Below are 27129 nucleotides of genomic sequence, written 5' to 3'. Positions count from 1 at the left end.
CGGGAGAGCCAAGCTTTGGCTTGGTTTCCTGATCACCCAGGGGTTTTTAAGTTCTCCCAGTCTCATTGGGCCCTGGGGTCTTTAAAGAAGACAACACAATGCAACTGTTAGTGACCAAGAATGTGTTCAGCATCAACATTTCACTATCCGTCACCCCTGAGGGGATATCACATAGCCAGATTTTTCTTAAGAATAAAATCAATGTTATTTTTACATAAAATTATTTAACATTGGATTTTTGCAGAAATTAATATATATTGTATATATATTTTATATATGTATTATATATTTTATATATATAATATATATCTTATATATTTTATATATATAATATATATCTTATATATTTTATATATATATTATATATCATATATATTATATATGTATTTTTTATATATATATATATATTTTTTTTTTGTAGAGACTGGTGTCGCTCTGTCACCCAGGCTGGTCTCGAACTCCTGGCCCTAAAGCTATCCTCCTGCCCTGGTCTCCCAAAGTCCTGGGATTACAGGCATGAGCCACCATGCTGGTCAGACTTTTTTGAGTAATGAAAATGTGTGGGAATAGATGTTTTGGGTTCTCTGAATTTTCTGATTAAACAACCACTGGAAAACTAGGTTCACTCATCCTATGAGTTGTATTGAGGCCCTGCTGCATGTAAGCACGCGCGTGTGTGTGTTGCAGGGGAGCGGTAAAAAGGTCCAGCCACGAGAGGCTGTTCCAGGTCTAGCAAGCTCAGGGCACACGTGGAGGTTACTTTATAACCCTGATGTGCAGTTTTGTCCTCTGAGTGGTTGGCATAGAGAGCAGAGCTGTAACAGACAGACACATCAGGCCTTATTCCAGCCCTCCAGTTTTTAGTTCTTGGGGAAGACGCCAAGTCTCAGTTTCCACCCCCATAAAATGGAGTCTCTCCTTACCGGACTGTGAAGAGGATTAGAAAGAAATGGCCGGGCGCAGTGGCTCACGCTTGTAATCCCAGCACTTTGGGAGGCCGAGGCGGGCGGATCACGAGGTCAGGAGATCGAGACCACGGTGAAACCCCGTCTCTACTAAAAATACAAAAAAAAAAGAAATAAGGGTGTAAGGTGTTTTGCATAGTAAAATGCTAGTAGCCATTTAGTAATTGATAGCTGTAACTAACTATTTTTTGGAGAGAGTCTTGCCCTGTCACCCAGGCTGGAGTGCAGTGGCATGATCATGGCAGTCTCAACCTCTTGGGCCCCAGCGAACCTCCCACCTCAGCCTCCTGAGTAGCTGGGACTATAGGCATGGACCACCACGCCAGGCTGATTTTTACATTTTTCGTAAAGATGGGGTTTCACCATGTTGCCCAGGCTGATCTCAAACTTCTGGGTTCAAGCAATACACCTGCCTTGGCCTCCTAAAGTGTATTAAGTTCCTTAAAGGGTAGATAAATTCAGGAGTTTCAGTTGAGACCCAGTAAACTTAAATTTCACTAACAATTTTATTTGCCAAGTGCATTTAATTTGGGGAGAACCTCCCAAATATTAATTAAGCTACGTAAAAAATAACTGAATGCTTTTTTTTTTTTTTTTTTTTTTGAGACGGAGTCTTGCTCTGTCACCCAGGCTGGAGAGTGCAGTGGCACGATCTCGGCTCACTGCAAGCTCCACCTCCCAGTTTCACTCCATTCTCCCGCCTTAGCCTCCCGAGTAGCTGGGACTACAAGCTCCCGCCACCATGCCCGGCTAATTTTTTGTGTTTTTAGCAGAGACGGGGTTTCACCGTGTTAGCCAGGATGGTCTCGATCTCCTGACCTCATCATCCGCCCACCTCGGCCTCCCAAAGTGCTGAGATTACAGGCGTGAGTCACCGCACCTGGCCCCAACTGAATGCTCTTATACCCTCCACTTTCATCCATTCCAGGCCACAAGAAAAGTGTATCATTGGGGCCTGGTGCCGTGGCTCACACCTGTAATCCCAGCACTTAAGAGAGGCTGAGGCGGGTGGATCACTTGAGGTCAGGAGTTCAAGACCAGCTTGGCCAACAGGGTGAAACCCCATCTCTACTAAAAATACAAAAAAATTATCTGGGTGTGGTAGGCGCCTGTAATCCCAGCTACTAGGGAGGCTGAGGCAGGAGAATTGCTTGAACTCAGGAGGCGGAGGTTGCAGTGAGCCGAGATCACGCCACTGCACTCCAGCCTGGCTGACAGAGTGATGATGAGGCTCAAGTCATGTTTTTCTAGGCACAGATTCTGGGACCAGCCAGCTTGCCCGCCCAAGTTTGTATCTTAGCTCTGCCTCTTACCAGCAGTGTGAACTTGGCTGAGTTATTTAACTTAACCTCTCTGTATTTCAGTTTGCTCATCTATAAAACGGGGATAATAGTATTTTGTAAAGGTTAAATAAGTTTATAGGTAAATCTTTTAATACAGTACAAGGCATATTGTAAGGGCTAAGTGTTCACTGTTATCACTGCTACCATACAGTCTGTGTAGACAAACCATAGTTCTCGTAAGCAAGCTAGCAAACTTGAGCCCTGGATAGGGTCAGGGTCCAGGCCTATTCCTGCCTCCTAAGGAGGCTCTAGGTTCTCAGGGGACCTTGGTTCCCCTCTGCAGATGACGGTTATCCCTTCTTCCTCCTTTCCCCACTATATATTCCAGGCCACCAATACTCAACAAATGTTTGGTAGCAGCCCAGTGGTTTTCAGGATGGAGAAATTCAAATTCAGAGGGGCTTGGGGACTAAGAGGAAACCCACGATCTTCAGAGATTTCAGTCGGAGTTCAGTCCCGGAGCCCTGCCTCCCCTCTCTATTGTACCTCTTCCTCCATGCTGCCGCCAGCATCCTGAGTGATCTCCAAGAGCTGCCTCCTGGAGTAAACAGCAGAGGCCAGGTGGGAGTGCAGGGATGGGGCATCTGAAGCCCCAGTTGTGATGACCTAGGTGCCACCAGCCCGCTGAGGTGGAGTGAGAGGGAAAACACAGACTCTACTCCCTCACCCCACGTAGCTTCTGCTCCAAATAATTAAGCTCCAGTTTCCTCCCTGATGAGTTTTGGTGCTGACACCAAAAGGAAACACCATGAGCCTGATACGACTCTGCCATGCCCAGAGCTCAAGCTTCAGAGGCATTACTGAGACGGGGGGAGAGCCTTGCTTGGGCATGAGTGAGGCCCAGGGCAAGGAACCCCTCCTCTGCTCTGCCCTTCTGGTTCTTCTCAGCTAATTTGTTCAAGTTTGGATAATGTCAGTAGTCACCTGTATCACCAGTGGGCCTTCTCAGATGCAAGACTTAAAGCCAGTAACTTTTAGACCAGTCTCCTGGTTTCTGTGAGCACCAGATCCTTGTGTGGAGCCTAGATGATAAACTACTTAACAGAGGACCTTTGAGGGCTCAAACGCACTAACAGCTCATTCTGCACTAGTGCTCTGTCCAGATGGTGCTTCATCACCTTGGACTGCAGCGGTTGGTTTATGTAAAGGTCTCCTCCTCACTCCTTGTTTCTCACAGGCAACTACTGTGCTTCATTCACCTGGCACATGACAGGCATTCACGTAGTTAAGCGCAACTGACCATCAGGTCAGGTCTGGTCTACAGATGGGTTTTATTTTGCTTACAGAGTATGTAAATTTTTTATTTGTTGCAATCACATCTCTTACAAAAATCTGGATTCCCCAGATTCTCTGGACAATTTTGAAGATGTGGCATTAGGGTCCATCTTCCTGCATGGTGACAATCAGCACCTAGGACAGGCTGCCCCATTTAGATGGATACTGTCCACTCTGCCTGTCCCCATCACTCCCTCCTGTCACATGGGAATTGCCTCAGTTTCCCTCATTGATTTGACCTCCCTGGTCCCTATAGACAGCGGAGTTAGCAGCTCCTGTTGGTGACTTAGGCAGGGATGGAAGGGAAGGTCTCCATCGGCCCCACCAAAACCAGTTGTCAATACATGCCTGTGGCAAAGGCAGCATCTGAGGCTTGCCAGGCAAACAGCAGCTAGAAGGCGCCTCTGGAGAGACCCTTGGTCAGCAGGTATTCTAGACAACCCAGCTATTTCATGGTAGTCAGTAGCACGGATGTGTGGTTGATTTGGCTGCACTCAATCCTTTTTCTAGTCCATTCTCTCTGGTGAAAAATAGGCGAGGGTATGCCATTTGTGCAAGAAGCGGGAAAGGTAGGCACTTGGCTTCACTGAACCACCAGCAGGCATCAAGGAAAAGGCTTCTTGGCCTTCCCATCCAAGCTTTCTGATTATGATTACCAGGAAAGTGGCCAAGACACCCAACAATATAAAGAAAGGGGTGGTGGGGGTGGCAGCAGGTCATTCCAGGCTGAGGCCAGGGCATGTACAAGCACGGAGGTGCAGGCCACTGGGGTCTAGGAAGGGCCTAAGGATGGGGCAGGAGGAACAGCTGGAGAGATGGCATATGCCATGTTAAGAGAGTAAGCTATGTGAGAAACCAGGGAGTGAGGATGCAGGGGAACAAGTCATGGCTTGAGGCTTCTGCTTGGAGAAAGACAATTCACTTTAGTAGTAATTCCCAAGATGAAGAGGCACCATCACTCACCCTCATTTTTTATTTTTATTTTTTTTTTGAGATGGAGTCTCGCTCTGTTGCCCAGATTGGAGTGCAGTGGTGTGATCTCGGCTCACTGCAACTCCTGCCTCCTGGGTTCAAGCAATTCTCCTGCCTCAGCCTCCTGAGTAGCTGGGATTATAGGCGCCCGCCACCATGCCCAGCTAATTTTTAGTAGAGACAAGGTTTCACCATGTTGGCCAGGCTGGTCTGGAACTCCTGACCTCGTGATCCACTCACCTTGGCCTCCCAAAGTGCTGGGATTACAGGTGTGAGCCACCGTGCCCGGCCTAGGATTTTTTAAATTCGATTTTTTCCCCAGAACATCAGTATGAGAAAACAAGATATATATGAAATGTATGAAATGGAGCAGGTCTGGTGATGGGGCTCGCAGGGGGCTCTGGGCAATCTTCAGTGTCTTCTTTACGGACGTCCCCAGCGTCGGAGCGGCACAGGTCGGAGACCACCGATCTCGAGTAGGACTGCATTTTAAACGCAGAACGAGCTGCCCCAAGATACAGTTCCTTTTGCCTAAGAAGCCAAGAGCTCCTATAGAGATGAACAATTCCACTTCCTGTTGCCATATTTTTAACTATTTATTGAATGAGGCAGTCAAAGACAGAATGGGAAACAACACAGAATCCATGCTCTGCTACTGGGGTTTTGCTTTTTTCTTCGTCTTGGCAACTTCTCAAACTATTTGGAGGTTATTTCACCACAAAGGAACATGGACTTTAAAGTCCCTGGACAACTTCACAATGACGATAAAAAATAATAATTAAAAAAATAACAAATTGTAGAACTAGGACTATTTATATGTAAATTTCCCTCCCCTCCCCCCATTACGTACAGAAAAGAACATATAAAGAACATTAGATAGTTTTATATAAAACAAGCAAATACAAGAATCTGAAACTTCTCTCAAAGGTTGAGCAAGACGTGGAGAATCTTTTAATGTCGCATTAAAAAAACACATTAAATATACTATCACACACATGGGGGATTGCTGGGAGGAGGGAGGAGGAGCTGTCCCTGTACTCAAGGTTCAGAGATTTGGCCTGTTGAAAAGTCAGGTGAAATTCAGCCACTGGAGACTCAAGGCTTGCAGCTGAGAAAGACAGAATTAACGGTTACCAAGAACACCCAGACAGTCATCACCTCTGAGGAGGCAAGCTGCTCCCGGCCTGGGCCATGAGGCTGCATCAAGGAACATGGGCCTCCAGGAGTCCCTTCTGAAGCAGGGCCGGATCCAGGAACACAGCAAACACCCTCAGCTGTTTTCCATGGCCAGGTGTCCCTTCTTCCCTTCCACGTACTGACCAGCCCCAACCAAGCTTAGCTTCCAAGATCACACAAGATCAGGGGCGTTCGGGTGCTGTGGCCACAGACCAGATGTCCCTTCCTGTTCGTTCCAGCGCCTCCTCTGTGAAGCTACAGACAGCAGAGAAAATTGCTCCCACGGGTGTATCCTGGTCTAGGAAGATTTTCCTTTCCTTCCTTTCCCTTCAACCCCCCCACCCCCTTCCCATCCTCTCCCTCACCATGCACGCACACACACAAGCACACTTACACGCACACACTCACACGCACACACTCCTCAAACCCCTAATACTTCTGTTACCTTCAGTTCATATATACGAGCAATTCAGGACTGACCTTAAAACCAGAGCAACATTTTAATAGTCATGAGATCAAGAAGGATTCCTTGGAAGGAGAGGAGATGGGAGGCTGAGGCCCGGGACCTTTCAAGACATTCATCTGCCTGTGGCAAGGTCAGCGCCTGGGCCAGCCCGAGGAGCATCTCAGCTGGCAGACCACGCAGCCCCTGGACCTTGCAAGCACATCTCTGACCCACCCCATGCTGGCGCCTCTTTCCTCAGGTGAGTCCAGCAGGGAGAGTTCTGTGTGGCCACTGGGAGGCAGCTTTGGTGAAGGGCATGGTCACCTCCGCCTGAGTTTGTCAGTAGCTCAACGCATGACCCTGGTATGAACAAAAACTGGGTGACTGTGTCTGGCCACGTACCCTACCACCCACTAAACTGGGTGAATTATTGTTTCCACAGCTCACCTTGATTTCATACAGATAATTCCATGCGGGTTTCATACGTATATATATATATATGTATATATATACTTTATATATATGTAAATGTGTATGTTCATATGTACACATATACATATATTCACACTCACACATACACACACGTAAGTATACACACATATTTCCGCAGAAAGAAGTCCTGCCACAATTTGGCTTTTTTGGGACAGTGAAATTGACAATGCAGTTTCTTCACCAATCCCAGAAAATCAAGAGTGGTGCTTTAAAAAATGCAATTCCAAAATCCTCTGTCTTTCTTCCTTTTAAAAAAAAAAAGGTTAACAAAACTTTTCTTCCAAAGTCGAGAGACTTAATTCCATTTGATTGCACCTCTGCAAACGTGTAAAAAATTTTGAAGTAGACTAGAAAACGATGCCATAATATGGCTGTATGTCACTGTTCCAATGTCACCACCTCCACAGCTTGGCCGTCCATGGTGACTGCGCTGTCTGATATCCTGGTGGTCACAGGGGCCATGGCCACCTGCACTGGTCCGTTGCCCTGGGCGAGGCTGGTCACCACAGTCTGGTACATGCTCACAGGGATCTGGACCAGGCCTGGAGAGACAAAGAGAAGACCATTGGTGGGGCTCAGGCCCAAGTTCCCAGATGCTGGCTGGACGGGGGCACCCAGGTCTTGCCTTTGAGGTATCGTGGTCACCAGCCTCAGGTGATCACATACCCATGGCCCAGGCACAAAGACATCTCTTTCCCACCCCATTAAATTTTTTTTCATTAATTTTTAAGATTTATAATTGATATATAGTAACTGTTCATGTTTGTGGGGTACAATGTGATGTTTCAATGCATGTATACATTGTAGAATGATCAAATCAAGAAAATTACCATATTAATCTCTTTAAAGATTTATCATTCATTGTGGTGACAACATTCAGAATCTAGCTATCTTGAAACATACACTACATTGTTATTCGCTACAGTCACCCTACTGTGTAACTGAACACCGGAACTTATTCTTCCTTTGCACCTGCTGGCCAACCTCTCCTGCCCCCCTCCCCAACCCTTCCCCAGACTCTGGTAACTATTATTCTACTCTCTACTTCTAGGAAATCAACTTTTTTCCATTTTAACTTTTTTTTTTTTTAAGAGACAGGGTCTGGCTCTGTAGCCTAGGCTGGAGTGCAGTGGTGTGACCACAGCTCACTGCAGCCTCGAACTCCTGGATTCAAGTGATCCTCTCACCTCGGTCTCCTGAGTAGCTGGAACCACAGGCGTGTGCCACCATGCCTGGCTAATAGAATTTTTTTTTTTTTTTTTTGAGATGGAGTCTTGCTATGTTGCCCAGACTGGTCTTGAACTTGTGGCCTCAAGTGATCCTCCCACCTTGGCCTCCTGAATAGCTGGGATTACAGGCGTCAACCACCAACCCTGGCCATTTTAATTTTTTTAAAACAGACTATCAGGAAAGAAAAGTTTGGAGAAATTGTGGAAACATGCCTTAGGGTAGGGCCTTCCCAGCTTGCCCTGAGAGGGCCCTGCCTGCCTCCGCATCTAGGAAGCACAGGCCCGTCAGGTGTGAATGTCCCTGGCCTGTCTTCTCCCTCTCAGAACAGACCACTATTACTTTTCTTTGATATTTGGCTACACTGCCTTCTTCAACCCTCTTTCTGCCTATGCTTGTCTCTCTCAGCCTGAAAAGAAAAAACTTGTCCCTCTCCTATCCTGTCTTCTGGCCACTGCTCCATCTATGTGCCTTCCTTCATAGTCAAGCTTATCTATTTATTTATTTTTAAAGCCTAGGTCACTTGTTTCCTGATTTCTAGATTTCACACACCAGTAAAATGTAAAAACACATTTTGGGGTCAACTTAAAAAAAAAGACCCCAGCTACTCCCTAATATCACTATTATTTCAGAGTAGAAAGGATGGCTTAAAGGAAGAACCACATAACCTCCATAAAGGTAGTCCTGCCTAAAAAGGGAAAGCTGATAATATATTAAAAAAAAAGGATTCCCAGTGAGGCAGTAACTAATACATACATCAATCTGTCTTCCTTCTGAAACTAGAATTACAGTGAATGAGGAAAAAAGGATATACCCGAGGGATGTCAACATTTTTCTGGAAGATGCAAAGCAAATGTGAAATGGTTCTGATTGAACAGAGAAGTGGAAGGGGCAACTCCTGTGCTCACACAGGGCTCAGCACGTAGAGGCCTAGCTACTGCAGAAAGAGGGAGATGAGGCTAAAAATGAGAATGAGGGGAAAGTTTGAATTTAATTGGTTAGACCAACTCCAACATCCAGACCCAAAGACCTTTGCTGACTGGGCCTCTGAGGGTCACCCACTGTATTGAGAAACTGACCCAGAGAGGCCCCTTTTAGTTCTTTTAGACATTTAAACCATAGGCTACTTTGATGAAGACAAAAAGGGTTGTCAAAATATTTTCTAATGCAAAAAAATCAAATATAAGATTTTCTTTTCCAATGTTAAATTGTATGTAACTTTTTTCTAGGAGGAAGTTTTGCCAGTTTAGGGATAAGGGGTAAGCATTTGATGATACAGTGAGACTTCATGAAATGAGACTTGCTGTTCTGGTGACACATCACTAGAAACCCTGGCTCCTCTGGTGTGCCCTCACACAAATGGAAGACATGGCCAGTCACCCCCACACTTGCAATGCAGGCCTGAAAGGAGGAGGAGAGAGGCCAGCCTCCATGTGCACGTGGGCATGGGGGAAGCAGGCGGGAGGGCCAGGCCTTGGCCTACAAAACTGTGGGCTTCAATTTCTTTCAACTACACCTTTGCAAATTGCTCTTAATTGTCTTTAATTAATCTCTCTTTCAGTTCACCCCTTCCCAGTCACTCAAATTATCTTTTATTATTATTTATTTATTTTTTTAAATAGTGACGAGGTCTCACTATGTTGCCCAGGTTGGTCTCGAACTCCTGAGCTCTAGTGATCCTCCTGCCTCGGCTTTCCAAAGTGCCAGGATTACAGGCATGAGCCACCACACCCAGCCAAATTATCTTTCCATAATGTGTTACTCCCCTCATCTCAAACATTTAAATTCCATGGTTTTTAAAAGGTTTCCAAAGCTTACAACAAAGTTCAAATGATTTAGCATGGTCTTCAAGGCCTCTCATGATTTGCCCTGGTCCATCTTTCCAGTCTCATCTCCCTCACTCTCTCACAGGTGCCCTGTGCTCTAGGTGCCCCCCACCCCCAGACTACTCTCAGTTCCCCCAATCTATCAGCCACACTCTTTTGGGTCTTTGCTCAGGTTATTCATGAGACAGACTTATCCCCCACTCCTTCCTTTCACACTGGGGTGAGCTTTCCCTCCTTGTGGAATCTGTCCCATCCCAGCCTTATCAATGCTGGAGCAGCTTCCTCTGGATTCACAGGAGGCCCAGGGACAGCCATGGATAAGCCAGCTGGGCCAGTTGATGCATGTCTGCAACAGGCCTTCCCACTTGACAAGAGCGTTCTTTCAAGATCAGGCCTGGCTCTGGCTTACTTCATGTTCCTCATAGTATGAAGTACAAAGTGTGCCACAAGTTGCTATCAGCATAGCCTCAAGGGCCATGTACTGCTGGCCTCAACCAACGTGCAACTGGGCCCTCTCCCCAGCCTCTAGACTCAAGGCATGGGCCTGAGTATATATATATATGTGAAGACTGTATAACCCCGTCAGTTCCCCGCCTCCTCCTATCACGATCATGCTCTCCTCTGGTCAAAACAGGCAAAGTTAACGAACTCACCCAAAATGCCCAGTGGTAAAGCCAAGACACCTGTGTGTTCCTCCAGGGAACCCACATACTGGCAAGTAGCAAGCAAAACCAGAAGCAAAGGTCAGCCTCATTTCACTGCTCTTGCCTCTGGGCTCCATTCAGTTCCAAAAGCTCTAGGCTTGGGGAACAAGTCCCCTGCTGTACAAATACAGTGACTACAGTGTGCAGGGACATCTTTTCTAACTGTGAGCAACCATCTGGGTTAGGGCTGGTGTGAATAGAAACTAAAAGTTGTCAAAGTTAAATTTCTTTCACCCTGGCTGTGATGTGTTTGGGTTTCCTATGATGTGGGCCCATGCCCAATTGTTAAAATAGTTTTCATAGTATCACGGAAGATTTTCCCCAGAATAAAATGAGGCAAGGTTCTAATGCAAAAATCTATCTATTGGCTGATACTGCCATCGTCAGAATGATCTTCTGAACATCTGACCTTATCTTGCTGTTCTCCTTCACAGTTCTTCAGTGGTTTCTAGTGGCCCACGGGATATAAAGTCCAAACCCCTTTGCAGGTATTTAAACTCTTCACGTCGGCCACTGTCGTTCAGTTAAGCCTGGTGATCCACTAATCCCCACTCATTTCACACGCCAGCCAGATGAACTACTTGACTGAGGTTCTCCAAGCACACACCTTCATGCCTTCTGCCTGGAGGGGGCTCCTCCCCAGCCTCTCTCCTCCCCATCTTGGGTCCTCTTCTCTGATGCTCCTCCTCGGCTCCCTGTACAGGCTCCTTGGAGACAGCGGCCTCATTCATCCTCACTGCTTGCGTGTCTTGTCCCCAAGGAGACCGTAGATTCCTTAAGGGAGGAATTAAGTCTCCATCTTTGAGTGGCCAGCAGTCAGCAGGTGCTGGAATGTTTTTTACTACCATGAATGAAACCTGCTTACTAAGATTTAACTTGTGTCCCTTCTAGGGACTGCGTGATTAAGGTTGGTGAGCCTTAGGGTGATGAGGCTGTTTTGGAACAAGAGCTTCCAGCCCAGAAAAAAAGCACCTTAAAAAATACTACATTCAAGACTCACCCAAATAAAGCTGTTTTTGAAAGATTCCATCTTCTGTACTCCACCCCAGACAGGGAAGCAGCATATTTGGCCACACCTGGGTGAGGAAATGGTCCCCACCCAAAGCCCCCAGGGATGAGTAACTGGTGAGGACAGCCACACACCTTAGAAGCACGGGAGAGGGAGGCCATGATGGGAGTCATTTCATAACCTCGCGTGCCTTGGAACTCCAATTCCGCTATTTTCTACATAGAGTTTCTGTCTACTGCCACCTTAAATAAATGCATGACCATCCCACTGTAGGGATTTTAAGACCTCTCTCCCTCTCACACACAGCCATTTTGACATGGGATTAGATTAAATCGCCTCAGTGTCTCTGACCTAACAGCCTTCATGTCTCTGGCAAGGGAAAGGGGGAGGGGCTGGAGGCCTGGAAACACAGCGTGCACTAAGTCGGGCGGCTGCCCTTGGAAGAGAGATGATTAAATGCTGAGGTACAGTAATCAGGCTGGGACTGTCCCCGCATCTGCTCAGCCTGCCCCTGATTAGCCCTAATCTAGAGGCGCATGTTAATCCAAGCTTGTATTCTGGGTCATTTTGATTGATTAAGCAACAGGAAGCCCTTCGTGTTCTACTTTAAGGGGTGGAAGTGCTCCCTTTTCTTACAGGGCCCTTGTAGAGTCCTGGTAATGAGACCCTTGGCCTCAGTAAAGCCCCTTTCCGAGCCCTCTCACCCCCGCTGCATGTCACTTGACTTCTGCTGAGACCCTAGAGAAGTCCACAGGGCGGGGCTCCTTCCCTTTCACAAGTCAGAGCCAGAACCACGGGCTCATCATAAAGGCACATACTTCTAATGTCCTGAAGACTTTAGTATTTCAGAGCTACACACAACCTTAGAGTTAACTCAGTTTAGTAAATACAACCCGTCTTTTTATTTGAACTCAAAGGTAAACATAAAAATTTTATTAAAAAAAAACAAACAAACCTCAACACAGATCAAAGGAGGACTGATTTTGTTCCCCAAAGGACTGAGTTTATGGTAAAGTCAGGGGCCCAGGCCTTTGATTTGGGAGTCTTTCCATATATTAGAATGTCCTTAAACACTTAACACCAGGGCCAAGAAGGACCAGAAGGGAGAGGACTGTCCTCTTTGGGCCCCCTGCTGCTTTTCTTCTCAAGCTTCGTGGTAAGGTTTATAGAATTGGTCAAAATGGAGAAAAGGTCAAAGGTGACTCAGAAACTTCAGGTACCAACATAAAGATTTCCTCATCAAGCAGCAGTCGGACCCAAATCTCTGGAAGAACTGGCTGCAGGACCACGTTTCCCTGTCAAGGACAATGAGGCCTGACGTGGCTCTATTTTTTTATGTTATCATTCTTGAGCCAAAATGGTGAAACATGCTTTTCCCAAGTCTCCTCTCTTCCCAAATAAATGGCAATAACATTCTTCTAGTTGCTCAGGCCAAAAGCTCTGAAGTCATCCTTGACTTCACATCCAACGCACCAGCTGATTCTCTCCCTTCAAATACAGACCCCAAATTCAACACTTTTCCCCCTGCCTCCCTGGACAGACACTACCATCTCTTGCCTTCTTTTGTAATCACCCTACTTTAGCACTTGCCAGAGGGATCTTTTAAAACTTCCATACAAAGTGATGCCTCTCAAATCACATTACATGGGTGGCAGATTATGGTATCTACTCATAAGCCTGGCCTTGCACGCTGCAAAACAAGGGGCCATGAGGTTTTACAGTGGTCTGTCTCTGATGGTGGCACCAGGGGAGCACTGTGGTAGACCATGGGCGCCAATGAGAGTTGCTTTAAAGGTTAGGGTCACAGCCTTGCACACTCTGGATTTATCATTCATGAGCCAATCTACTCTATTCCAGATCTCTCCTGGGGCAATGAGTTTCATCACTTGGCTATTGTGTAATGAAATTTACACACATAAACATATGTGCACATATCCGTGGAAATGGAATTTATTTATTTTATTTGAGGGATTTTTCCCAAGGCTAACTTCTTTCAGTATTCAGTATTATTGGATGAATAAGTATGTATATCATGGTTAACATCTTAAAATATTGTTTGGCAAAAGCCATCCCATCCCATCAAAAAAATTACTTTGCTTTCTTCTATCAGGAAAATAAAGTCCAAATAGCTAATAGTTGAAGGAGTTTATGTAGCCTTTCCTGCAAACACCCTACACTATACCCTCGTTACAATCACGTGTCCCTTGGATGCCATGTGAACTTCCTCAGGTCTCTCTGTCTGGAATTAGGCCCTGCCAGTCTCAGGCCAGTTCTTCTGGCAGTTTCCACATGGTTCATGGGGTTGGCTCTGAGGGGACAGCCCACCTGGTTTCTCCCTCCTGTGACTTTACTGCCGCCACCATTCATTTGGCTCCAGGTATGTGCTGACCTGTTCCCAAGGAGTTGCTGCTTTTCTCTCTATAAATCTGCATGCTTGCATTGTTGGCAGGACTTTTTTTTTTTTTTTTTTTTTTTTTTGAGATGGAGTCTTGCTTTGTTGCTCAGGCTGGAGTGCAGTGGCGCAGTGGCGTGATCTCGGCTCACTGCAACCTCTGCCTCCCAGGTTCAAGTGATTCTCCTGCCTCAGCCTCCCGAGTAGCTGGGATTACAGGCGCGCACCACCATGCCCGGCTGATTTTTTTATTTTTAGTAGAGATGGGGTTTCACCATGTTGGTCAGGCTGGTCTTGAACTCCTGACCTCGTGATTCACCTGCCTCGGCCTCCCAAAGTGCTGGGATTATAGGCATGAGCCACCGCGCCTGGCCGAGGACTGTCTTTTAATGTTGAGCAACTTGAACACAGTAGGTGCTCAATAATTGAATATGATATGAAAATGTGTCATTGATCATACTCTTCATGAATTTCAGAAACTTGATGGTACTCCCTTTAGTCTTGCCCTCCACAGACTGAACAGCCTTAACACCTTTTACTCTGATTCAGAATGAAGTCGAATTTTCTCCACAACCACATTCTCATGGTGCTGTAGATCGGGTGCATTTTATGTGAGAAGAAGTAGGCTGTTTACTTCCATTAAAGGCTTCCCAGTCAGAAAGACCTACATGTGAATCTTGGTTCTGCTGTTTAATGGCTTGTGAGCCTGTTTCCTCATAAATATAAAATGGTGATCACTCATCTCACAGGGCTGCTGAACTAGATAGATGGGATGACACATTAAAATCTATTACAGTGCTTGGCACATAGTAGGTATATAATAAACGCCACTGCTTTTCAAAGATGACTTTGAGTACGAAGTTTGATGGAGTCTGGCTGGGGTCACAGATGTTAGACTAAAGCTCTCGAGAAACAGAAAGAAAAGCAGAGACAACACAGATCTCCTTTCAGCAGTGATTTTCTCCTGCCAGGAAGCACATCATTCACCAAAGGCCTTCAAAGATGTAAAGATTAAGATAACAGCCATGAAATCAGGGCAGATGGACTGGCAGGCAGCTTCCCTTCTGAAACACAGTGATGGTCAGAACTGGCACTGCACATGACGTAGATGAAGTGGTTGCTAATTGAGTGCACTGGTCAATAAGCAACCAGGCAAAACCACTCCTCAATATTAAGAATGTGAAAAATACAATCAGGGCAGTATGATGTGATGTCATCACCCTGATACATTTCTGAAGTCCTCCGGAAACTAACAGGCTTAAGCCAGGCAGAGCACAGGGCTGCAGGGCTGTTGAAGTTATCCAGCACCATAGCTGGCCCTCTTCCCCTCACCCCACGACAAGATAGAGCAGGACAGCCTGAGGAAGAATGGGCCTTTCATTTGCCCTCACAGTCTGGGAAACCTTTGGGAATTGTTGTTTGCTGTAACTGAATCTTTCAGCCTGAAGGCCTTCCAAGTTGGTCATGGAAATATCTTTAGTTGGGAGAAAAATATTGACGGCTGTTGAGAGAAAAGGAGAGAGCTAAACAAATAATAAACATGACAGTAGGTGGAAGAGAAATAATTCTTAAAACCCAAAGGGAAATTTACATTATGTAATGCCTCCTTTAGTTTATGAACATGAACGCTAACCATGTATATCAAGGAAATACTGGCCCAAATGGGAACTGGGACCATGATTAGAAAGGAGAGGAATACATGAGTAAAAAATTAAATTACGGATTATATTGCTTGAGTTTTTAAGGAGCCAGCAAGGGTTATCTATAGGTGTTTCTAGGGGTGACAGGCAGGAAGGAAGTCCTTTAAAAATCTTCCATTTACAGGCCTGGAAAAATATTTACATCAGTGGCTGACGTCTAAGGAAAGCCACTATATGAAGAAAAACAGGCATGGTATGTGCCAGTATAGAAGTAGAAGAAGGTAACAGGAAATCAGTAAAGAAGCTAGTCTAGCAGGCAGACAGCAGTTAGACAGGCTGAGAATACCAAGGACTAGATGGAAAGAGGACATACGTAGAGCAAGAAGAGGAAGGTCATGAAGAGAATGTCAATATCAAACAAAAAGGAGATCCAAGTAACCTCATGATAGTAGGGCAAGCGGGGAAGAGAAAAAGCGTTTCTTTCCCAGTGGTTCTGTTTCTGTTCTATTAGCTGCTTTTGAGCTGCTTTTGGGACATTTAATCTCCCTTTTCCGTGTTTCTTAAGTCCAAGCTTTTGGGTACATTTGGGGGATTTATGGATTAAAATATGTCTTACATCTGGCAAGTACTGAATATTCTCATGAAGCCAAGAGCAGCCTCACAGGTGCCTTGGTGCACAGGGTGCTTTTCAGCACTCAAAGAGTTTTCTTCTTTCTTGCTGGACCATCTCAAGACTAAGAAAAACTGCTTTCTGGAATAACATTCAAAGGAGTGACTCTGGTTGAGACAGGGTCACTCTATCTTTTGCCTGATTTTGCAGACCACCAGGAAGCTTTTCATGCCCCTCATCCCATAAGCCAAATATTAAAACTGAATTCATTTTTACTTTGTTAGTAAATGTATCTCAAAACCTATTTTGGAGATACAATGTCATGATTTCCTCTTGAAATCACTGGAGATGCCCAGGAGCATTATGAAATCAGCGTTCTGTGTTTCAGTATTCAGAACCACCATGGTTTATTATCCTGAAAATTGAGCTCCCAATGTGGGGATGAACAAGCTAACTGCAAGACCTGTTGACCCTGCCAAGACGGCTTTAAACTGAAAATGGCAGGACAGAAAGCGTTCTGCTAAAGCTTGTGGAATATGCATGTGCTCTGGAGCAGCGGTCCCAAGCATTTTTGGCACCAGGGACTAGTTTCGTGGAAGACAATACTTCCATGGATGAGGGGGTTGTGGGGGATGGTTTGGGGATGAAACTATTCCACCTCAGATCATCAGTTCACAATAGGGTTCATGCTCCTATGAAAATCTGACGCCTCTGATGACCTGACAGTAGGTGGAGCTCGGGCGGTGATGCTCGCTCACCTGCCACCCACCTCCTGTGGTGCCAGGGGTTGGGGACCCCTGCTCTAGAGGACATCTGATCTGACTGTACAGAGCAGGGCAAGGGGTACCCAGTAAATTCCCAGAAGAAATCACTAGGAAGAAGGGTGGGAACAACAATCAGGTTGAAGTCTGTGTCCCAGAGGATAGAGTATGGCAATATGCAGAGTGCACCAATATTTTAAAATGGAAAGTGGAGCCCAGATGACAAACCTCAGAAGAAGAAAGTCACCAGGAGCCTGCAACAGTCAGGTGTAGAAATGAACAGCAGGCCCACTCAGGAGTTACTCAGAGTTAGGGAGGGAGATTTATCTTTCTGTTATTATTATTTTCAAACTTTTTTTTTTTCTCTTCAAACTTTATGATGGAAAATGTCAAATAGGCATCAGGAGAGGGAGGAGAACAACGAACTCCCATGTGCCTGTCATCCAGCCCCTACCTCTTCTATCTGAGCAGGGATACACTGAGGCAAGGAAGCTTCCAAAGATGTACTCGTGACTTTTCATCCCCTCACTCAGCATAATCTGTAGAGCACCATTTAGGAAAAAAAACACAAAAAAACTAAAGCTTTTTAACAGCATATAAAGGGCAGAATTAAATTTGCTCTAGGCAGTGAGACACCTGAAAAAAGCAGATCAGTAAGTGGAAATAGACAGTAATGGGGCTTTAGAGTCAGATGGAAAGAACTCTATACCAATAAACTTCACCTTCATCAAGTTTTTCTCCTGCTTTTCCTATCTGAACTGTACTTAGCATAGCCAAACTGTTAATGGGGACAAGTTCTTTATAAAAGAATCCCAACTAGAGGTGGGAGGATCACTTGAGGCCAGCAGTTCGAAGCTGTAGTCTGGGAATAGCCACTGCACTCCAGCCTGGGTAATGTAGTAAGACCCTGTCTCTTAAAAAAAAAAAAGAAAAGAATTCCAGCTAATAAATGAAAAGGAAACATTTAACACTAGAAAAATCAGATAATCAATGGTTACTAAAACTATCAGGTGACCGAGTGAGGGGGACTGCACAGTAGAGGAATCCCACCATCCATGCAGGAAGCAGCGCCTGGAATGACAGCCTCACAGTGACTCTATCCTCCAGCTGCTTCCTTCTTTCCCCAAAGATGAACCCACCTGTGGCTTTGTCAGTCAGGATCCACTTGCGACCTGCACGATCTGCCATAAAGAGGCCTGACAATAACACAGAACTGTTAAAAAAAAAAAAAAAAGCACCGGGCAAGATGGGCCACCAGCCCCGCTGCGGCGCTGCAGCCTCCCATGCACATCCGGTGCAGGGTGCACAGCCTCGCTCCTTCCACCCGTGAGGAAAGCCTTCAGCAAGCATGCCAGCACCAAGTGCTAATGTGCACTTAGACCACCAGAGCTTAGTTCAGTTGAAGTGAGAGGAGGTCATTTCCCTCATATTTCCCCCTCGCCGTTGGAATTTGTGATGTGATTTTCTTGTAGCAGACTTACCTTCCTAATTATGTCTTCTTTAAGCTAATATGAAAACTAATTTGTATTCCCTAAGTACCCAGCAGCTGGGTCGGGGGGCGGAGGAGATGGTCCAGGCTTACACTGGCTCGCTCAGAGAAATTGCCCAAGGATTTAAAATGTGTCACGAGTAATCTGCATGACAGATAATCTGTAGGTAACAAGTAAGAGTTGACTATATTCACATTTGTAAAACCAACAGGCCACTTCTGTGTCTTAGGACCACTATGAGGATAAATAACATCATGCTTACATGATTTAAGTTCTTGAGAAAAAAAGACACTGTCTAAATTTGAAGTGGTATTGTTATTTTACGTGGGCTTTCTCCAGGAGTCAAAGCAACTGTGTAGTAGCTACTAGACACAGACAAATGGAAGAAGCAAGATTAAAGGCCCTGTCCTTGGTCCCAAGAGTTGCTGGAAATGGAAAGTGTTGGCAGCCCAGCGTTCCACGCCCAGCAGCATTGTCCACACAATGCACAACTTGTTTACACACTCTTGGCCCGAGTGTTCACATGCCCTCTTGTTTTACTAAGGTGCTCGGTTTAATGAGAAAAGGACTGTCTGGTCCAACAGCAGGGCTGTGAAAGCTTATTTAGGAGAAGGCCAAGGAGAAGGTCAGCTGAAAGTGGACATTCCTAAAATTAAATTTCCTTCTTATTGTTATAATTCAAGTTTTTTTTGTTTTGTTTTTTTTTAAACAAGGGGTAGGAGTAGGAAAAGGACATGAAATCCTTGGAGAAAAAAATACAAAAAGGTGAAAAAGAACACAGTCTAGGTATCATGGCTGGAAGGAGTTGTTCCAGAAACATTGAGGCAAATTTCATTTTTTCCCTCCAGGACTGCAATAGAAACTCCCAGGCTTCCTTAAGCAGTCGAGGCATTTCAAGAGATTCAGACCAACCTCAAACAGTGCAGTCCACTAGATCCACTAGAGCTTCCTGTGATGATGGGCACGTTCTGTTTGAGTGCTGTCCAACACAGTGGCTACAGAGTGCTTGAAATGTGGCCAGCGTGACTGAGGAACTGATTTTTAAATTTTATTCTGTTTTAATTAAGTTTAAATAGCCAAAGCACAGCTCTAAAACTTTCCAGAGCTTCCAGTGTGCCAACTCCATATCATAAATGTGCCTCCGACAGACAGACACATACACTCACACTGTGTAACACTCTTAAGAGTAGCCTTTGTTTAAATGGAAACTCAATCTAAATTGGATGCTTTGTATTCACCTAAAATATAGTTTTCTGGCATTTCCCTTATTTAAATCACAGGTTCTTTCCTTTACTGCCGTACCTCATCAACTTATTTTAACACCCTCCAGCCCCCCCGCCAGGCCTCTGCATGAGAAACTATCAGCATGTGAGAGCAGTGCAGTGTAGATGCACGTTACAGTGCTACAGGAGTAAGGAGAGGATGGGCTGGGCGGAGCCAGAAGACTGCCGGACGCCTCTCTAGCGAGCCAATCTGATAGCATGGTCTTTGTGGTCTCACTCACAGCAGTGTCTCGGTTTCCACATGTAGACCCCTTCAATGATGCTCAGATCCAATTGCTAGGCTTTATGATGGCAAAGTTTTTTTTTTTTTTTTTAATCAATTTCACTTAGAAAATCCCATTTAGGCTCTGAAAATCTCTAAATTGGGGCCTTTCTAATAATGAAGATTTGGTGTAATTATAATGTCACAGGCAATTGTGCTGACAAAGCAAAACCAGTATGTCTCCTTGCCAGGCCTTTGCTCTCAGTCTGACCAACAGGAGGAGAAAAGAGGCTTTGTCAGGAGCAGATGTGCACTGGGAGGCCCCAGGAAAGCAGATCTGTTGAATGAAGCAGGTGCCACTTAGACATTCACTTCACTGACTCCAACCACAACCTCCCCTTCATTTGATATCCTGCTCTTGGCAGGAGGATGGAGAAAGAGCATCGCACAAAGAGGAAGCATGTTTATCCTGTTCAGATTACTGCTTCTGCCAGGCTGCTGCTGCTGCTGTTGGATTCTGCACATTTGCTCTTTATTAAGCAAATGTTAGAGCTGGGTGTTGGCAAGTGAATCCCTGTATTTACACAGGTAACCTGAGAGCCAGAGGGCCCCAAACCATCCTGGCTGCGAGGGACAAGCTATTAGAGTTAATAACAGTGCACTGGCATTCCTTCAAAATCCTAATGGAAGCATAAATAAAAAGAGGAAAGTCCCCTTTACCCAAGAACCTGAAAAACTTTATAAGAATTTTTCCTGTTCTAATATTGATTCCTGTGTGAACAATGATTAATGCCCTTTTTACATGCTCAATTAAAACCCACTTTTCCATCCATGTATTGAATAGAAATGACTCCAATTAAACTTGTCCAATTATGGCTCTGGATTTGGTATGCCAGAAAAAAAAAATCCCTTTACAGAATAGCGCTCACAATGACAGGCACAAGATTCAGTCTTGGTTTATAAAGAGCTGGAATAATCTAAGACCAAAATCTGCCTTTACATACAAAGACTCAGAAAGATCTGCGGACCTAAAGGGAAGGAGAATGAGACAAAGAAGCATGTAACTTGGCCTTGAGGACACCGTGGATGGAAAGGAGACCACAGTCAGTGGTGTCCATCTGCCAGATGGCAGGGACCTTCTTGGGAATCTGTCCGGAAGCCCTGACCTGAGTTGTCTGCTCGGAATGTCCCTGGCTCAGATTGGTGTTCTGTTCATAGGATGGTGTGCTGGCTCATCGAGTTTCCCCAAGCTGAGAATACCCAACACAGGCAGACCAAAGAGTAAATGAATTTGCATCTATTGAAGTACAGAAAAACAAGAAAAGAGTACGTGAAGGTATGCCAACGGGGCTTGATTCCCTTTGGGGCCCTGACATGTCGACTGGAGGTATCCAGTCTTTCACATGAAAAGTATCTAAAAGCTACATCTGAAGGACATGGTAATGGCTTAGATGAGCACTAAGAATAAAGACTGACAGCTACTGGTCTATCATCTCATTGTAAAGGCCCTCTATGTCCACTTTTGATCTGCAGTCTTTAAGCCTTCAAATAGCAGAGCTTAGGTTAGCAATTCCTGGCATACAAATGATGAATGCCTGAGGCCACCCCAGGTTATAATGGTAGAGAGAGAATGACACATCCCCTTTGGATGTGCAGACCTAAACCCACAAAGAGGGACAGGAGATACTCTCATGAGGCAGTGCTGGTCTTTCTGAAGGTGTCCACAGCTCAGCATCTCTGCAGGAGGCAAAGAAAAGCACCAAAGAACCCTGGCAACTGGAAATCCCTCCAGCTATGGGGGGTATGCCTGAGGAGGGACAGGAAAGGCCTGGTAATTCTAGAGAACAGAATCTCAGTATGCCTGAGGGATATGATGGACTTCCACCAGGAACACAGGCTTCCTGAAGTAGGGATCCTTGTGGGAGATTCACTACCACCTCTCTGTGGATGAAGACTCACTGGCCCCGGCCCTAAGCATGTGTGCCAGAAGTACTAAGAGTGAACCTCTGAAGGTTACTTCCCTTCCCATTCAGTGTGAGTGATTAATCATTATAATGGTAATAATCATAACAGCAGTTGTAGCAGTAGTAGTCAACAGTTACTGCATGCCTCCGATGCCCCAGCCGGTAAAGAGAGTAGGACTGTAGTCTCTGCTACCCCTCAAATTAGTGCCATCAACACATCTTCCAGGATGGGGGAAGATTGGGGAGTCAGGAAAACTGCCACCTCTTTCCAAGAGCTATTTTGGAAGGCACTTTGGACTTCAGGAAGTCATTATGAAGACAAGGAAGGAGGACACATTTGAGAAGTGAAGAATCACCACTGAGCTGTCCCTTCCGCTCAACACCATGAAAAGGTTGGGTGAGAAACACACATGGGGCAGAGAACTGTACCGCTCTTTGAGCGTCTAGAATCAAGAGCCCCAGTGAACATCTCTGTGCTCCCATTTTTCAGTAGCAGCTCTGTTTCACTGTGAAATCTGGAATTCATGCAATAGTCATGGCTCCTGTCAGCCTTGGGACCCGTCAGGCTTTGGATATTTGATCTTTTGGCAGGCTACTATAAATCCATTAGAGCACCTGGCTGCAGATGCCTGTAGCCTAGAAGAGAAACTTGCACTTGTGAGGAATCCAAGTGGAAATATGCACGTGGCCTGAGTCATGAATAAACTCACTAGGAAGTGAGTCTCGGTGTCGCCACTGTCTCCGGTCTCAGGTTTTCCTGCTTGGACTCTGCAGTGCATAAAAATAGATCAGTTCTCCTCGCAACCCTCCCACCCTGCTGTTTACTGGCTGCGGATTACTGCAGTCACATGGGTAGATTTTTTTTTTTTTTTTTTAAAGCAAAGCCATGCTGTTTATGAGCTGAGAAGGTCACTGGAAAACAAAGCTCATGAAGTATTTGTGTTGTCCTCCCCTGTGCAGAGAGGGTACAACTTGCCAGGAGACCACAGTGTTATTGATATAGCCCTTAGATCAGCACTACCCAATAGAACTGTCTTCAGTGATGGACATGTTCTGTATCTACAGTCCATTAAAGTGGCTACTAGGTACATATGCCTGTTTACATTTAAATGTGAATAAATTATAATTAAATTAAAAATTCAGTATCTCAGGGCATATGTGGCTATTCAGCACTTGAAATATGATTGTGACTAATAACTACCTTTTACATTTTATTTCATTTTAATCAACTTGCATTTAAATTCAAATAGCCACATGTAGCTAACAGCTATCATATTGGACAGTACACTGATTTAGATGTTAGGTTTTAGTATCATGTTTTTATTTGCCTCTGCTAAGATTTACCATGAGTCTTTGACTTCTAAAGTAAGTAAAACACAGCTGCCACCATTCCTTAAAACAATCCTGCAAAGGAGTCACCACACCAAGTACTAGCATAACCAGATGAATAATAAAGGTCATGATTTTCATTTGTATTATGCCTTCTTTACTTCCTAGGTAGGCTAAGCTGGCAAGAGGGAGTGAAGGGGAAGAAGGGAGTTTCACTGGGCAGTAGAAAGAGTACTGGAGATCTGGTATGATTTCTAGTCTTACTATTTAAGAGCTGACAGATCCTGGGCAAGTCCCGGTTTTAGCTGCTTCTGAACAGGGCTCAGAAGATCTGTTCTACTCAGCTTACTGGGTGAAGGTAGAATAATGCAGACACTGCTTAGCCATTTGCAAGGAGATGATGGTGGCAGTGGTGGTGGTTGTAGCAGTAGTAAAAAAACAAAATGAAAGAATGGACAATGAAAGGAAAAAGATGAAGACCCTAAATAATTACGCTCAATGTGTATAGCCAAAAGGCAAAATTATAGCCAACTGAAATGGTTATTTTCCTGGTATGACATCTACCAACATGCTTCCCAGAATGAAAACGATTCATCTTAGAGAAAAGTTAGCTGACTTAAATGGGAAAGTCCCTGTCTGCAAAGAAAGTCTATTTCCCAGGGGGGGCGTGTGGAAGACACTAAGAGACACTGCTGTCCCAAGGTGCTGCACCACACACTGTTCAGTTCCCAGAAAGAGCCGCCAGCTCCCAGCTCAGCTGGAGCCACAGGCAACGCTGCATACTCCCCTTACTCCTCTTCATTTTGATCCACAGCTCACAGCTCTCCTTATATTACAAGAAGGAATCTTTTCAGGTCTAGGACTATCCCCTCTTCCCCCTCTATTTAAAAAAGACCTATGATTCCAAAGGAGAAACAGCTGTAATACACATGAATTTTCATTTGCTTTTTCTTACAGAATAGGCGATGCCTCAGCACAGTCTGAGACCAGCACTCTAGTGTCTTCATTTTCTCTCAAGTCATTCTATCAACAAGGGAGTGGGTGGAAAAGACCATTAACCTTAAAGGAGGGCAGCCTAAAAATCCACAGCTACCAGCTGTGCTGCTCTTTGGGGACCTTGAAGATGAGAGGCTTGTATCCTGGGACTCACAGCTCACACAAAAAACAGTTGCTTAGGGGCTGCCTGCTTCAAGTCCTGAGGCACTGAGCTTACCATTTTGGATGAAAGCTACAAATAGTATCACAGTGTCATAGAACACAGCACTTTTAAGGCTATTATGCTTATGGTGACTGAAAATGCACTCTTACACTAAGACTATTTAATACATTCATTTATTTAAACTTTAATTAAAATAATGAGGCAAAAAGTGATTTAGTACACACTGGAATAGCACATCAGCAACCTTTTTGGGGAGAAACAATAATACAGTTCCTAAATTAACATTTACATCTCAATGGACTCTTGTGAGAACAAGCCCATATGCTGATGTGTCCAGAGAACGAGGAGCACAGAAAAAGGTGGAAGGAGATGTGTTTTACAGTCTAACGTGGAGGATTGGCATCGTCCCTCTCATTTTTAAAGAGTTGGAACAGTGGGACATGCACTAAGTAAAAATGGATGATGGTGGTGACAAAAAGGAAAAAATGGCAAAAGCTACCTTTCGTGATAGAGTTGAAATACAACGCATCTGTTGAGATTTGAAGACAGATAGTGCCATTTTAGGAGTAAAAAGGCCACACTCATGACTGCAAACTATGTGCAGAAGAGAACAGCAGCCCTAGACAAAGGCAAGTGATAGAGCCTTTTTAAACAATGTCACCTTGTATTTTCTTCAGTCAAGGTTATAGAAAGGCTTCTGCTCTATTCCCATTTTTACAGGGTCCACCTCTGCAACATACATCTTCAACTGCGTAAGGCAAGCATTCGGATCCGTCTTAAAGACAGGAAAGCAGCATCTACATAGTACTGTGCACTCCAACATATGCGAGGAATGATGGAGAAGAAATTGATGCCGACAGCTAAAGAATTTTATATTTATGATGCATCCCTGTGCCAGGCACTATGCTAAGAACTTGACAGGAATCATCTTGTTTAATGCTCACAACTTCCTTGGAGTATGGAACTAACATTATCCTAATTTTTATAGCTAAGGCTTACAGGGGTTACTTTGCTTGCCTAAGATTACAGAGCTTGTTAGAGGTTCAGCTTTTAGGGTATCCAGCTCTGCGGGACCTCCCCTCTCCATTGCTCCTCCTTTTAATCTCAGTGCTATACCAGGTATCTACAAAGTTAAACGATCCTCATCACCACCTTCTATAGTAGAGGTTCTTAACCTTTTTTTGTGGGCTGGAGATGAACAGGGGTGGGGGTGGGAAATGCCTCTGGTCTAGTTACACATTCAATCAAAGCTATAGATATCCTCCCTGCTGCTAGCGGAGGCAAAGAAAAAAAAAGCTATAGATACCAAAAAAATACAAATACCTTTGTATAGAATTTCTCAGGGTCCATAGACCCCAGGTTAAGAATATCCTATTGGGCTGGGCATGATGGCTCATGCCTGAAATCCCAGCACTTTGGGAGGCCGGATCATTTGAGGTCAGGAGTTCGAGACCAGCCTGGCCAACATGGTGAAACCCCATCTCTACCAAAAATATAAAAAATTAGCTGGGCTCTCTCAGGAGGCTGAGGCAGGAGAATCGCTTGAACCCAGGAGGTGGAGGTTGCAGTGAGCCGAGATTGTGCCACTGCACTCCAGCCTGGGTGAGACAGAATAAGACTCTGTCTCAAAAAAAAAAAAAAATTCTAATGAGCATAGTTGAGATTAAATTCTGCCGGGAAAACATACATATTTTAAAAAGTTTTTAATAAGGTCAAAGAAAACAGGGATGTGAAAAGGTGAAGATTGTTTAGTGTAAAAAGATAGAACGTTTTTCCCTAAAGAAATGTCTACATTAATTTAACTTGGCAGTTGGAATGCATAATAAAATGTACATTTGTTTTACAGCACAGTAGGGCAGAGTGGGGTCTTATAATTTTATTTTTTTATTTTTTATTTTATTTTATTTTTTTTTTGAGACGGAGTCTCGCTCTGTCGCCCAGGCTGGAGTGCAGTGGCGCCATCTTGGCTCACTGCAAGCTCCGCCTCCCGGGTTCACGCCATTCTCCTGCCTCAGCCTCCCAAGTAGCTGGGACTATAGGTGCCCGCCACCATGCACGGCTAATATTTGTATTTTTTTAGTAGAGACAGGGTTTCACCGTATTAGCCAGGATGGTCTCGATCTCCTGACCTCGTGATCCGTCTGCCTTGGCCTCCCAAAGTGCTGGGATTACAGGCGTGAGCCACCGCGCCTGGTGGTCTTATAGTTTCAGAAAATACGACGTTGAAGTCTTAAGCTGGAACCTCAGCAGCAAGAGTGTTGCCAGGACCAGCCCAGCATGTGGGACACGCTACCCTGAAGATACATGCAAAGGGCTGCTCCTTCTCTAAGTGTAATGACAATGCCTTGTCATCAGCTTTAATTTTTATTTTTACTTTATTTTATTTTTATTTTTTATTTACTAGGGAGTCTCACTCTGTCAGCCTGGCTGGAGTGCAGTGGCGCAATCTTGGCTCACCGCAACCTCTGCCTCCCGGGTTCAAGCGATTCTCTTGCCTCAGCCTCCCAAGTAGCTGGGACTACAGGCGTGTGCCACCACGCCCGGCTAAATTTTGTATTTTTAGTAGAGATGGGGTTTCACCATATTGGCCAGGCTGGTCTCGAACTCCTGACCTTGTGATCCGCCTGCGTCAGCAGCCCAAAGTGCTGGGATTACAGGCGTGAGCTACCGCACCCAGCAGCTTTAATTTTTAAACAGCCCTCCAGTCCATTTCTCTTCATTCAGAACGTGAGGAGGGAGGGTTGAGACCCCTAGTCTTAACCAGGGCAGCATAGGTAGTGGGTGGTTTCTGAGTCTTCAGTGCTGACCAGCGGAGACAGATGTGCTCTTCAAAATCTCTGGGGGACCCCAAGCAAGGGCTGTAGG

The 27129-nt window shown here is 45.1% G+C and overlaps 1 protein-coding gene across 2 annotated transcripts in view; it reads right to left on the bottom strand.

The window, feature by feature from the left end:
- Positions 1-5126: 5126 nt before the first annotated feature.
- NRF1 (nuclear respiratory factor 1) overlaps positions 5127-27129 on the bottom strand; it is a 145082-nt gene continuing 123079 nt past the window's right edge. For both annotated transcript variants that reach the window (XM_030825744.1, XM_003261320.4), the window contains exon 11: positions 5127-7210. In XM_030825744.1, the coding sequence (XP_030681604.1) occupies positions 7047-7210 (164 nt within the window). In that variant the 3' untranslated portion in view covers positions 5127-7046. The remainder of the gene's footprint in view (positions 7211-27129) is intronic.

Source organism: Nomascus leucogenys, chromosome 13 (assembly GCF_006542625.1).
Source record: "Nomascus leucogenys isolate Asia chromosome 13, Asia_NLE_v1, whole genome shotgun sequence".
Lineage (NCBI taxonomy): Eukaryota > Metazoa > Chordata > Mammalia > Primates > Hylobatidae > Nomascus > Nomascus leucogenys.
The sequence above is the reverse complement of the archived record's forward strand: the minus strand, read 5'-3'. Positions and strand labels throughout refer to the sequence as shown.